At 39.3% G+C, this 14,310-nt stretch overlaps 1 protein-coding gene across 1 annotated transcript in view; it reads right to left on the bottom strand.

The window, feature by feature from the left end:
* The window catches only part of LOC122065967 (alpha-soluble NSF attachment protein 2-like), a 36,643-nt gene that overhangs the window by 13,500 nt on the left and 8,833 nt on the right, over nucleotides 1–14,310 (bottom strand). Inside the window, exons 2-5 of the mRNA XM_042629794.1 lie at nucleotides 14,103–14,152; nucleotides 13,937–14,009; nucleotides 9,124–9,203; nucleotides 8,439–8,590 (exon numbers count right to left, since the gene is read on the bottom strand). Coding sequence (XP_042485728.1) covers nucleotides 8,439–8,590; nucleotides 9,124–9,203; nucleotides 13,937–14,009; nucleotides 14,103–14,152 — 355 coding nt within the window. The remainder of the gene's footprint in view (nucleotides 1–8,438; nucleotides 8,591–9,123; nucleotides 9,204–13,936; nucleotides 14,010–14,102; nucleotides 14,153–14,310) is intronic.

Here is a 14,310-nt window from a genome sequence, read left to right as displayed (position 1 = left end):
GCTGGTTGATTCCATCGTTGTTGGTTCCATCAAAAGAAAGAAGAACTTTCTTCTTTTGTCGGTAATCCAAACCCCACCCCCAAGGCCTTTTCTCCCTTTTTTCTTTCTTTAATCTTTCTGTTTCCCCACTTTGCCCCTCTCTTTATACTTTATTTTCTTTTGTCTCTATTTACTCTTGTTTCCAACTCTACCCTTGCTACATACGTTGTGTTTACCTTGTGATTCTATTTGATAGGCCTTATAATTACAATCCTACCACTCACTTAGGTTAATTACAAGTTTGCCACCATTATCATAAATCCTCATGTATTTACTGTTCCGCCATTACCTGTGAGTATCCTTTGCTTATCTCCATCATGGTAACCAATAGTGAAGTTATCCAACAGCTGAACTCCTACAAGGGAGAAACTAATGCGAAAATTGATGCCCTCACTACCGTTGCACTTCCCTCAAGACAACAATGGAATCTATGCAAATTTCTATTGATCGATTGGTGGCTGCAGATAGAGGAAAGAGTCACATCAAGTCTGGGGATTCTTCCAACACCACTCCATGGGATCTATCACTACCACTGCCACCACTACCACCACATCATACACCACCACCAGCACCTCATCATAATATGAAACTGGTCGATATGATGATGGAGCAAAAAGAGCAGTAAAATTGGATGTCTTTGATTTTTATGTAGACAATAATCTAGAACTGTACCTTGACTGGATTCATAGATTAGAGACATTCTTCAGATCCTATTTGCAGAGGCTAAATTGAAAGGCACGGCCCGAGTCTAGTGGGTCAAGCAGCAACAACAATACCGAACCCGAGGCATTGGTTTAGTCACTACTTGGGCTAAAATGCATGAAGTCATGAACCAAATATTCTTGCCTTCTGATTACAAGCAACGCATGCATCTCAAGTTGCACAGCTGAAATAGGAGAATTGACCGTTGAAGAATATGTTGCGAGATTTTACTATTTGGCCTATTGTTCTGATTTTGAGTGGGATGAAGAAGTCTTGGTGACACAATTTCGCAATGATTTGCACCATCAACTTAGAGCGGCCCTTGCATCTAGTCAACTGCCTACAATGGAAGATTCCGTGCAAATAGCGTATCAGGTTGAGGAAAGTCTGAAATGCCCATACAGTCGAAGAAATTTTGAAGATACTTTCCCTTGAAGTACTAGATCCATTCTGCAACAGCCTCCTACCCAAAAAAGGTCATCTAGCAAATCACAGGCTAATGCTACATCTATGGACTCTTCACAACCTAGTCGGTTGTATTCTCCACCTAGACATGCTTCTGAAATGTCATCTTCACGGCTTACTCGTCCATACTCACCCCCTCGGCGTGGTTCAGATAAACCTTCTGATGCAACAAAGTTTACAGTTCGGTGTTACTCATGCAATGGATTTGGACATATCAGTGTTGAATGTCCTAGCCGTTTGGTTTTTTTTATAGATAAGGATTCTCCTATACCATATATTCCCGAAGAGCAACTTGGTTCTAACATAATTGATTTAAGAGAAGAGCGTGCGTCAGGTGATGTCAATGACACTCTCAGTGAAGAGGACCCACATCTTTTTTATGTCATTCTTCATGTGTTGACCACTCAGAAAGTCACTGACAATGAAGATTGGCACCGCAGTAGTATTTTCAAGACTCGTGTGAAGTCTAATGACTAGTTGTTAACCTTGGTCATTGATGGAGGTAGTTACACTAATGTTGTCTCTGAAGACGCTATTCATAAGTTGGAATTGAAGACAGAGCCACATCCAAATCCCTACAACGTTTCTTGGGTGAACAACACTAATCTCAAGATCACAGAAAAGTGTTTAGTCATACTCTATTGGTGGATTTAAGGATACAATCCAATGTGACGTCCTCCCTCTAAAGGTGTGCCATATCCTTCTTGATCGACCTTGGTTGTGTGACAAGAAAGTAAAGCATTGTGGCTATGCTAACACCTATGCTTTCAAGCATGCCAACAAGCCTATGAAGTTTCATCCTACCAAGGATCTCCCTAAAATTAAGCTCAAGAAGATGGTGGGTTCATTCCTCATTCAGTGTATTCCTTTAGACGGTCTCCTCAATCCTTTTCCTAACTCGACGAAGTCGAGTTCTTTTCAAAGGAGGAGAGTTGACGCAGATACAGCTGAACTTGCATGGTTGGACCAGCATGACTGGCTTTGGAAGCCAAGGGCCAAGAAGAACCGGTCCAACCTACGGTCTTGGTTCAATAAGGGTTGGAAATAAAATTAGCAGTTACTTATCTTTTATTTCATGCCTTTTATTTTCCAGATTTCAATGTAGGAGCAAGGATTTCTTTCCTTGCATTGGTTTCCTTTTATGGTTGATTCCTAGTTTAGGCTAGATAATATGTTGGTAGAGTTTCTAATTTCATGTCTTTATTTTTCTATATATTGGCTATAATCGATGGGCATGGGAGAGTGAATTGATTATTGAATGAGAATTGAGTGAATTTGTGTTATGGGTGACTCCCTTTCCCCTCCTGCTACTCTGGTTTTTCCCTTCTTCCCAAAGGCCCTCTATCACTTGGGAGGCTCATAAGGTGTTGGTGGCAATCCAATGAACTGAAATCGACATTTAGGTAACATTTTTTTTTTTTTGGGGGGTTGGGGGGTAGTGGATTTCATAGTAATGAGTCCAATTTATAAGCCCATAAAGTGGCGATAAAAGTTAAACGAGATTATCAGTTAAGTGTTTGAGTTAGATTAGGATACTTAATAGTTAGATAAAGTTTTGTTTTGAGTTTATTCTCTTTATTGAGTACGTTAAAGAGATTAGGAGTCCCTTTATGAGCAAATTTAGGAGTTTTAGCCTTTTAGGTCTTTATATATGTAATACACTTATACACCCTCTTCGGTTGGATATGATTTGAGTATTAAATGAGTTTTCTTTAAGAGTTTTTGTGTTGTTGAGAAATGCATACGGGATTGGTATATCCCATACCAGATTTTTTCTTTTCTCTTTTGTCCTCTTCTTCTCTCTTCTTCCTCCCAAGCAGATTGACCTCATCTGTTTTCCCTCCCCTTGCTATAGTTAACATTGGTATAAAATGCACACGTATTACATATAGAAGTATAGAACAAAAGTTTGGGCTTGGCCTAGTGGCAGTTGGTCATATCAGTTACTGGGTTAGAGTCTTCACCAATGTCCAATGCCCTTTTTACCAAATATTACACAACATTAAATAATCCAATCAGGCTGTCCAGTCTTCCATTTTAAATGGTCAAAATGATCCAACCATTTAAATCAGTCAGTTCAGCGGTTTTCAAAGAGTATCTGGTCCTTGAGATTGGTAAGTCTGTCATGGCCAAGCTTGGTGGTCCGAATGGGCATAATCCAAGTTCATGATACAAGAAAATATTGAATATGATTGGTGCGAATCCAGCTTCCAAAACCAGAGTCGGATCGCTTATGGGCCCATAAAAGAGTAATTAAATCAATCTTAAACAAAGCAGTGGCAATCTGGTAATTTCCATGGAAAATTAGAACCTCTTTGGAGTGAAATAAGTGACTAGGGACGAAACAGGAATTAAAATTAGGAGAAAAGGGTGGTTCTGGAAATTAAATTCAGACCAAAGATAATTTAGAAACAAAACTTCAAAAAGAAGGGGGCTCTGAGAAAATTAACAGAGGATTTGACCTCATGTGAAGTTTCCCAAACCTGGTCACCCTCAAACTCTCGATACAACAAGACCATAAGGTAAGCTACTTCGATTTTAGTTGGGATGCCCTTCTTGTAAGAACCCCAGCCAAGATGGAAACTCAGACAAGGTTTTAAATCTTGATCTCGCCACCCATCTCGCCATCCCAAAAAAAAGAGATCTGGCGAGACCTCGCCGAGATCTTGTATATTTTCTGCGGTTATCTCGCTGGTTGATCTCGGTGGGCATATGGCCTTTGTAGCCCCTAAAACTATGTATTTATCCTACTTTAGCCATTCTAAACACAATGGAAACATCAGTTTTATAAAAAACAAACTCAAAATGGTACTTTGAGAATGCATTTTATGTAAGTAGTCAGCGAGGTCTTCGAACACTTCATCTAGTATGATGATATATTCATCGATCCACCTTCTACAATCAACATTCTGACACAACATAATCATTACAATATAAAAGCCATAATTTCTAATTACTATTGCTGATTGATGAGTCACATACATTCATCAGTTTGTAATGCTATAAGAATATAAGATAAGCAACAACCAACAAGTAACATAACAACTAACAAGTAACAACATAGCTACATAAAGCCATAACCCATAAAGTACATAACATAGATATACTGATTTAGTAAAAACTAGACATTTAGATTCCATCCTATAAACCAAGACACTCAGTACTGAAATGAGTGACGGGCCATATCATCATATCCTCCATGTTGTCGATGCTGATGTCAAAGTATGTTTTGCTCTGACTGAATCGCAAAGGCTGGCCATGTCATAGTTTGACGAAAGTAATACTCAAAGTCAGCCACAGCAGCCCTATAAACATCGTCACCTACAAACTAGAGGTACCCAATCCTTGGGTAAATATCTCTGAAGCTAAATGTGCTGGAATGAGATCCATAGCTACAGCTTGGTGCTTGACGGACAGGAACCACTATGTATGGCTGGGGCTGGGGCTGGGGCTGGGGCTAGGGCTGGGGCTCTAGAGCCCCGAAGATGCTATCCACAAAACCTGACCCAATCTGGGGGTGTGAGTCGTGTGACTGACCCTCATACTCAGTGGCAGAGGGGGAAAAGCTGGCCTGTGGGTATCCAAACTAGCCAAATTGACTATAATGACTATAGTCTGAACCGGTTGTCCCTGTGTCATATATAGCTGACGGTGCATTCAACGGCTCCCCAAGAATAGTAGTGCCAATATCACTCTCCATGCTTAAGCCTCCTAGTGTGCCAGTCAAGCTCCTAACAAAGATGTCCATGGAGTCCATGCTATCCTGCTCCTCTCCACCACCTAAGAATCGACGACGTGAGCCTCTCTTGTAAGGTGTGGGTGCACTAGGTGAACGTGCACCATGGTCCATGTCCTGTGTGGCATAAGTGAACCGAGTCTCTCCTGTAAACCGCACCGGTTCTTGCTCCGATTCAGTGTAATGGTACCTCTCATGCATCCACCCATCACCACCATCATTACCACCATCACCATCACCATCACCATCCCCATCCCCATCCCCATCCCCATCCTCATCCTCATCCTCATCCCCATCACCATCATCATCATCATCATCACCATCAGCTGCATCATAACCACCATCACTTTCCTCTGTGGGAGGCACATCTGATGCAATTGCTTTAGAACCAGAGCCACCTGCTCCTCTCTTCATCTCTACCCGCCTAACCTTTTTTATTTGATGAGAGACCCTACTCATTGCCTTAACATTTTGCAATTCTCTTCATTCCACCCTTGTTATACTTGAGTTTGGCTGGTAATCACTATCAAAATCATCAAAGTCAACACCCACTATTGTTAGGTGAGGATGACTCTCTAAGACTGCCGCATCGAATTCTTGATCCAACCTTTGTTTCTCTGCCTTCTTTAACTTTCCACCTCGTAGACTCCGCTGCATATCTTTTTGCACTTCATATAAAACTTGGGGGCATTTGGCAACATCCTTGTACCCCCCAGCCAAATGCTACTTCAACCTAGTAGCACCTCCAGAATTTATCATTTTCTTATAGTACCTACACTTTGATTTTTTTTGTCATTTGACATTGGATCCCCAAGTAACCATGTAATATCACCACCTCTAAAAGTAGTCATTGTGCTCCAACTTCAAGTCTTCAACACTATTACATAAAAGCGTTTGTGCATAAATTAGTAAATAGTAACCATTCAACATCAACACTATATGAAAGAATGCATGCATTAATCCTCTATTTTTATAATTTTTTTTATTTTAAATCATATTTTTTATTAATAATAATATCAAAGTTAATAATAAAGTATAGTAGAGTGCAACTAATAACACCATTTCTATTTCAAAATACACTAACAATATTTACACAACATTAAAGTAGTTTTCCATACAAAACAAAAAAAATTCATATCTTTTTTATTTTTCTGTAATTATTTAATATATTATTTCAAAATTTTAATTAATTAATTTATTAGCTGAAAAAAAAATGGACACCATGAGGCTCTAGATCAGTCTTTGGTAACCAACATATAAAAAATTGAGTACCAAACATCATATATAAATCATATTTTTTTCATTTTTTTTGCAAGAAAAGCATTTATTATAACAGAAAAATAAAAAAATTAATTTAAAAACAGAAAATTAATTTTACTTCCATGAATCTATAGATCAGCCTTAATAGCATTACATATAAAAAAACCAATGGTAAGAAACAAGATTTGATGATGTTACTTTGAAAAATAAGGGTTTGGGAAGAAATTTTTACCTTAGTGTTCTTGAGGAGAAAAGCCACCACCAATCTTGAATATCTTTGCTTCAACACAACTAAGAGTGAAGATCTCCAAGAAAGAACAAATGTTCCACAGATTGTGTTTTTTCTCTCAAAAATAGGTCCCAGAGGCAAAACCAACGAGATATCTCTCCTAAAGGGGTCGAAACCTTGTTTATATGATGTGGTCCAAACCAGAAATTGGACCGAGATGAACCGAAACTGGTCGAGTCAAGATTTCGACCGAGATCTCGTCGAGATTTGGTCATTTTTTGACCTCGCCTGTTACGCCAACTCGCCTTTTCGAAATAGTGAGATCTCGGTGCACTTGAACCATGAACTCAGATTGAAGTCTAACAATTAAGGAAGCAAGTCAAAGTACTAAATTAATCCCAAATCTTCTCGGGCCTAACTGCATCAACACTCCCAGTCTTAGAAGAACTCAACTCCGTCGAGTTAGGTCATGCCCCCAAGATACCCTTGTACATTGCTCGTCGATAAGATGGCACGTATCTCAAAGCAAATGACAGGAACATAACTCCAAGAGGAGGGAGAGTAGGTTGACGTGTAACTGAAGCAGGAGTCAGTCGCCAACGTGGCATATCTGATAATGCGTGTGGCATTATTAAGTACGTACGGCCTCCTTGCTTCACCTTGATGGTGTTCCGTACACCATCGTAGAGAATACCAGCATGTCTTTGCCAAGGTCGCCCGCATGTTGTTGCCAAGGTCGTCCTAGAAGAATGTCGCAATGCGCCAATGTGGTGACTAAGCAAGACACATGGTATTGTAACGGCCCAAACTGTAGATGTACTCAAACAACCGAAGTGGCCTCTTCTCAAGCTGTGGGTCCAAAACCTTGCACGCAAATCTTTTTGAAGGGTTGCTTTTATGGAAGGTTGTGTTCTTGAACAAATTCAGAAGAGCAACTCAGATTGAAGTTGCTAACCCCATGGACTCCGAAAACCAACCAATACCCATCCAGATTATGAAATATTAAGCCTAAGATGAATCTCTAAAGCTGGACCTGGCGGAAGTTAGGGTTTCAGTTCTGTAATGTTGATCTGGTTTCTCACCACAGAAGAGACATGAAGACCAGAAGCTCAAAGGGGGTAAGTCGCCTAGGTACTGGCTGCCTTCAACTCAAATCCCAGATCTAATCGATGGGTTTTAATGGTTCTGCAACACTTCTCATAACCCTGATATCATCGCCAGAACAGAGTATAGACAGCAAGCTTTCTTTGAACCTGTGACTATAGTCCAGAACAGAGTATCGACAGCAAAGAGAAGAGAAAAGAATAATAAGAGAAGAAATAAAGTAAATAAAGCAATTGAAGGAAGGAGGAAGAAGAGAAGAGAAGAGAAGAGAAGAGAAGAGAAAATCAAACAAGAGAGAGGTATGGGTCATGGCAGCCAAGGTTTCAGCCGAACCAGCATTCAATTCTCAAAACTCAAAAACTGGAATCTCCATTGTTTACGTGACTACTTAAAAGGAAAAATGACATCAATTAAGGAAACTAACCTAAATTAGCAACTGAAATCTAAAATTGAATTAAAATGGAAACTAACCTAAATTAGCAACTGAAATCTGAAATTGAATCTCCTTACTACCTTGACCACACCCTACACTAACAATAAAGAAAGCAAATCAAAGTACTAAATTAATCCCAAATCTTCCCAAAACTAACTGCATCAATGATGTACCTCATGAACCTTAATTTAGGGTATACATGCAGAGTCACACAAACACTCCTCCCTCCCCTTCTTATGGGGTAATCAGGATCTTTTATGTATGTTAAAGATGTGAATATCATGCTAATAAGAAAAAGATCTATTTAAATAATGGAATTGAGGATAAGTAAATGGTTCATGGAAAGGGGAAAAGAATACCATATTTCCACATGGTTACCTTCTGTTGGGTAGAAACATGATTACCAGTACAACAACAAATAAGACAAGATATCAAAGAACTATTTATAACTAAAAGAAATGATGACTCACTGTTCCATCTGTGCTGCAAATTGAGCAATCTTCTGTTTGCACTGGTTGGCAGATGTTGTTGATTCTTCACTTTCAAACAAATCAGCAGCTTGCTCATAGAAAGCAATAGCCTGCTCAAGATCCTGTTCTTGCTCATAAAGCTCTCCAATCTCCTGAAAATGAAAATTAAACGGCCAAGACATCAGCTGACTTTGGAATTGATTCAACTACATTTCCATTTATTCCCCTTTAAACTTGAAAAAAAAAGGATTGCAGTCCCATAGTACAAGGACATTAAAAAACGTCAGCAGTCAAAAAGAGATAAAATAAATAAAAAATTATTCAAGAGCTTATTTGCCAGGAGTCCCAATACAACTGTATCCTATACAATGAGCTGAACAAGAACGCTGTCCCCTCCCCCATTGTGTATGTGTGTGCAGGTTTCCCTGATTCAAAATTCCAAATTTATTGCAGCCAACAGGGCACTTAAAGGATAAATGCAGTCCCCATGGTATTTCTCCGAAGGTGCGATTTTCACCAGAGGTGAGAGGCCAGAGATATTTTTTTGTGGGAATTATTGAAAATAAAAAAAAAAATTTAAGCACAAAATGGTTTCTTAGGGGTATGAGTTCTAAACCCAGGTCCACAACCAAACAAGCAGTATCTAATTAACATAAAATGGTGTCATTGATTGGTAGAGAATTACCTTGCAATGTCTAGCTGCAATATTAAACCTGCCAATTTCCTTGAAAAGATTGAGAGCCTTAGTCAGGCATGAAATAGCCTCTGCATAGCACCCAATAGCAGTAAGCAGCAAGAAGATCTTTCAGCTGAAATAAACTAAAGCTAATCCCATGAGGTAAAACGACTGAAATAGAGGAGAAATTGTCATTCAGATTCAAAACAATTACTGTCTCCGTCCTGCAATGGCTTTCTCCTTTGAAAAAGCTCAAAGTTTAAGGAGTGATTAACGCATCAAACACTCTTGTTTCTCAATATTTTCCTCCCATTACATATTTTGACTCTTTTCAGGTTGGGCAATAAATGAATGTGGGAACAAATACGGGGGGGGAAGGGGGGGGGGGGGGGGGGAAATAGTCTAGTTAACAAAACTCATTACATGTTTTGAGACACAGCATTCGAGACAGCCAAAAATGGGAACAACTGTCTTTGCAGGACAGAAGGAGTAACGTAACTTTCTCCTTGAGAAGAATTAAAGGTTTTATCAGAAACAATAGGGAAAAGGACAATGTTTCAAAGAAATAGAGACCAAAGGAGAAATCTGAACAGAATTGCGAAATGAGGTGCACCCTTTCATGCAGTTCAGGTTCCATACTCAGGATGAAGAATGGCATCACTCACCCAATATGATGTTGATCTGAAGAAAACATAGATAATCATCTCATGAAGGGATAGAATCTTACAAAATTAATTTAAGATAGATATAATATTATCAAACAATAAGGCATATGAAAACTTTGGCATGAAGCGAGGAAGTTATGGAGGTCCAAACAATGAAGACACAAAGAACAAAAGTGACAAGCAGTAGAACCAACAACTCTACAACTAAGAACCAAATCAATAACTCCAAAAACTATAAGAAACCTAAAGGCTAAGGGCAGAGAAGAGTTCTCCCTTCCATCCACTTTACTATATTGTTCATAATTTATTCGAGAAAAATCACTATGTAATCATAACCAGACTGGACACCAGCTATAAGCTAATGCCATAAAGCTCAAATTGAGGAGTGACCTTAGAAAACCTGGGTCCAGATAAGATAGGAGGAACGTTCAAGGGCCACGAAGCGAACAGATTCATCAAATATGCAGGTCTAAGTTGTAATGACAAAGTTTATATCCCAATCAAACACTTATTTTCTGCAAATGCTATTAAAATCGCCTGAGTGAAAATAATTTTATGGACACCAAAACTAAAAATTGTTTTACCGCACTTTTGGTTTTTAGAAATGCTTTACCATGATAAGATTTATAAAATTTTCAGACTTGAGAAAACCCCAAGCATTTGAAAGTCGAAAATTGCCCCCACAACAAAAAAAATCTAGTTTTTGTTCTTGGACTGGGGGGTTGACATTTTATCCTTTTGGAATTTGATTTTGAAACTATTTTTAGTGGATTCAAATAGGGGGCATTTGCTTATTTACGAATAATATCTAAGTAAATGAAACCATTTAAATGATATCTGACATAAATAATCGCCAACACCCCATCTAAACCTCCTAGACGACGCCTTGACAACTATGATCTAACGGTTAATAATATCAACATAAATATAGATTTCTGATCCCCCACCTAGACGGCATACTTGATAAGTTGTCTAGTGCCAAGATCTATTCAAAGATCGATCTGAAGAGTGGATGCCACCAGATCCACATCTGTCCTGGTGATAAATAGAAGGCGACATTCAAAGTGAAGGATAGTTTGTATGAGTGAAAAGTCATGCCACTCGGACCCACCAATGGCCCAAGCATCTTTATGAGGGTGATGACACAAGTATTGCACACCTTCATCAGCAAATTTCTTGTAGTTTATTTTGATGATATATTAATTTACAGTAAGGATAAATCTCGCTCATTTACGACATGTCATACAAGTATTAGAAGTTAAAAACTCTATCAATTTAAAGAAGTGCTCCTTCATGCTGCGCAAGGTGATCTTCCTTGGATTATAGTGTCATCGAAGGATGTCAAGGCTGATCCGGAGAAAGTTCAAAGTATTGTCGACTGGCCTACTCCCTTAAGACACTTATCAAGGTGCAAGTTTCCATGGATTGGCATATTTCTATCTATGTTTCATTAAAGACTTCAGCTCCATCATGGCACCTATCACCAAGTGTCTGAAGAGCAAAGGAAAGTTTGAATGGACCCTCAAAGCAAACAAAGCCTTCACACTTGTCAAATGGTACATGGCAGAGCCACCTGTCCTACAGCTACCTGATTTGGATCGAGCATTGGAGTTGGCTACAAACGCTTCTCACATTGGCATTGGTGGTGTTCTCATGCAAGGAGGTCACCCTACAGCCTTCTACAGTGATAAGCTGAACGACACAAAGAAGCAATACTCGATGTATGACTTGGTGCTATATGCAGTGGTACAAGTGTTGAAGCACTGGAGGATTATTTGATCGAAAGGGAATTTATCTTATGTACTGACCACAAGGCTTTGAAGCATCTACATTCTCAAAGCCAGTGAGTATGAGACACCAAATAGATGGCATACTTGCTCTACAGTATAAGGCAAGAAAGGAGAACATAGTGGCTGATGTGTTGAGCAAAAAGGTACCAACCCTTTTCAGCACATGCCATGAGTATTGATTGCATAAAGCATAGTTGTTAAGGCATCTCCTAGACGGGTGCCTTGCATCCAAACCCCCCTCCAGCGCCTTGGGTCACTTAGATGCCGTGACAATTATGCATCAAAGATACCCTACACACCCTAACTACTCGACTGTGAAATTAGACATAACAGCAAGGGGGTAGAGATACCAAACACGCTCCCAACATGATGGTTTTTCTCTTCGTCGGTACTCGATTGTGCATCCCTACATCATCTCTACAACAAAACCTTATTCTGGAATTGCAAGGAGCAAGATTGGGTGCACATTTTGGGTGTGTCAAAATCCTCCAATAGGTGGCTGATCGCTATTATTGGCCACACCTTCAGCAAGATGTAGAGCATGTGATCAAATGGTGTTGCACGTGCCAGATTGCGAAAGGGACAAAGCAAAACAAGGGAATGTATTCCCACTCCCCGTTCTTCAGACACCATGGATTCATATCAGCATGTATTTTGTGCTTGGCCTGCCACTACTGGGGAGAAGCACAACTCCATATTCGTGGTGGTTGACCGATTTTCCAAGCTGGCCCATTTTATACTGAGTCAGAAGACATTTGATGCGAGCCACATCGCAGCCCTCTTCTACAAAGAGGTGGTACGTATCCATGGATCACCAAAGTCGATCATCTTGGATCTTGATGTAAGTTTATGACTTATTTTTGGAAGACCGTGTAATTGAAGACGAATACGAAGCTGCAATTTTCTACGCTTTCAGCAAGACCGTGTAATTGAAGACGAATACGAAGCTGCAATTTTCTACGCTTTCCCACAGAAAGGCGGATAGACTAAAGTGGTGAATCTGGGTTTGGCAATGTCCTATATTGTGTCTTGTGAGAAATTATGACAAGACCTGATCATCTATACTCGATATAGCCAAGTTCTCTTATAATAACTTGGTTAATCACACTATGGCTCATACTCCATTTGAGGTTGTGCTCAGAGTCCAGCCCAAGTGGCCGATAGACTTGGTTTGCCTTTCATCTCATGCACAAGTCAGCACCGAGGCAGAAGAGTTTATCCGGCATATCATTGAAGTGCACCCTGAAGTATACCAATGCACTGCTCTTAACAATGACCACCTATAAGGCTATAAGGCTACGGCTGATTGTCACAATCGTTTAGTCGAGTTCCATCCCAAAGTTACAGTAATGATTCAAATTACTCCGGAGAGGTTTGCTTCTAGCACCATTACTAAGCTTCATCCATGGAAGATGGTCCTATATAGATGATGAAGAATATTGGCCCTAATGTACATGTCCTCGATTTGCCACCAGAAATGGCCATCAACAATGTCTTTAATGTGGCTGATTTAACTCTTTATATGAGTCATCATTCAGATAAGGGCGAAACAGAATGTGCCCTTTGGCTACCTCAATTTGTTACACCACTCAAGGATGAGATTGAAGATGTGGTTGATGACATGTACACTATGATGTGAAATGGCAGAGGCTACTATTCATTCCTTGCCAAGTGGAAGGGATGTCCATTGTCTAGTTGCATATGGATTCATGCAGATGACTTCAAACAGCTCAACCTAGAACCTCTACGACCAATACATGTCTCTTTTACCTTCGTCAGGACGAATGCTTTCAGTTGAGGCAGATTGGTCACAATACACCTACAGTCGCAGGAGGAAGTGAAAGGGAACCAGGCCCATTCAGCAGCCAACAGTTCCCTAGAACTGGACCTTTTAGTTCAGCCAAACCAGGTTTGGGATTTGTTTAGTCTCTCTCAAAGACCAGTCATCGGTTTATTTTTTAGGAACAGTTTCTTTATTTTAGTCCTTGTATCCTATTGGCTGGGATAGGACCAATAAGTCCTAGCCAGGTCAGTCTTTTATTCTTTCTTTATTTAAAGAGTTTTAGTCACAAACTCACAAAATGATAGCTCCTATTACCATGTGTGGGAGATTACTTAGTTTATTTCTATTTTTATTTAATGTTAGCAAGTAATTATTTGTTTAGGTTCTTTAATCCTAATGGCTGGCTGTTTTATGAAAGCCAATATGATTGAGGAATTCTAATTCTCTAAATATGTAGGTTGAAAGCAGCCATAGCCCACAAATTGAATAAGATTGTTAAAATGATAAAACATTTTTATAGAGAAATTTAACAAAAAAATTGCATAATTTAATTAATTATGTTTATGCGTATAGAGCAAAATAACCTTTGGGGGAGGTTTTATTGTAACATTTTGCAGCATCCACATAGCCCGAAGCAGCTTCATGCTTGCTTTCTGACTGAACAAGAGAACAATTAACAGAGTCACAAAGGAAAAAAAAAATATTAAATAAGAAGTCAAGTGCTTAGCCATATGATATATACATCAGTACCTTCAAATGACAATCAGCCACTTGGATATAGGCAGCTCCAGCTTTATCCCCTGAAAAACCAATATATTAGAGGTTTTAACAAGCATATAATATGAATTTGTTATATCTGTAATAAAATTTAACTAGCTAACTCAACTTATTTTTGAGAAAATTCAAAACAGTCGTCAAAATGCCTTCCCAGCCTAGGTGACAGACCCTCTGGTCTTCC

Source organism: Macadamia integrifolia, unplaced genomic scaffold (assembly GCF_013358625.1).
Source record: "Macadamia integrifolia cultivar HAES 741 unplaced genomic scaffold, SCU_Mint_v3 scaffold2165, whole genome shotgun sequence".
Lineage (NCBI taxonomy): Eukaryota > Viridiplantae > Streptophyta > Magnoliopsida > Proteales > Proteaceae > Macadamia > Macadamia integrifolia.
The sequence above is the reverse complement of the archived record's forward strand: the minus strand, read 5'-3'. Positions and strand labels throughout refer to the sequence as shown.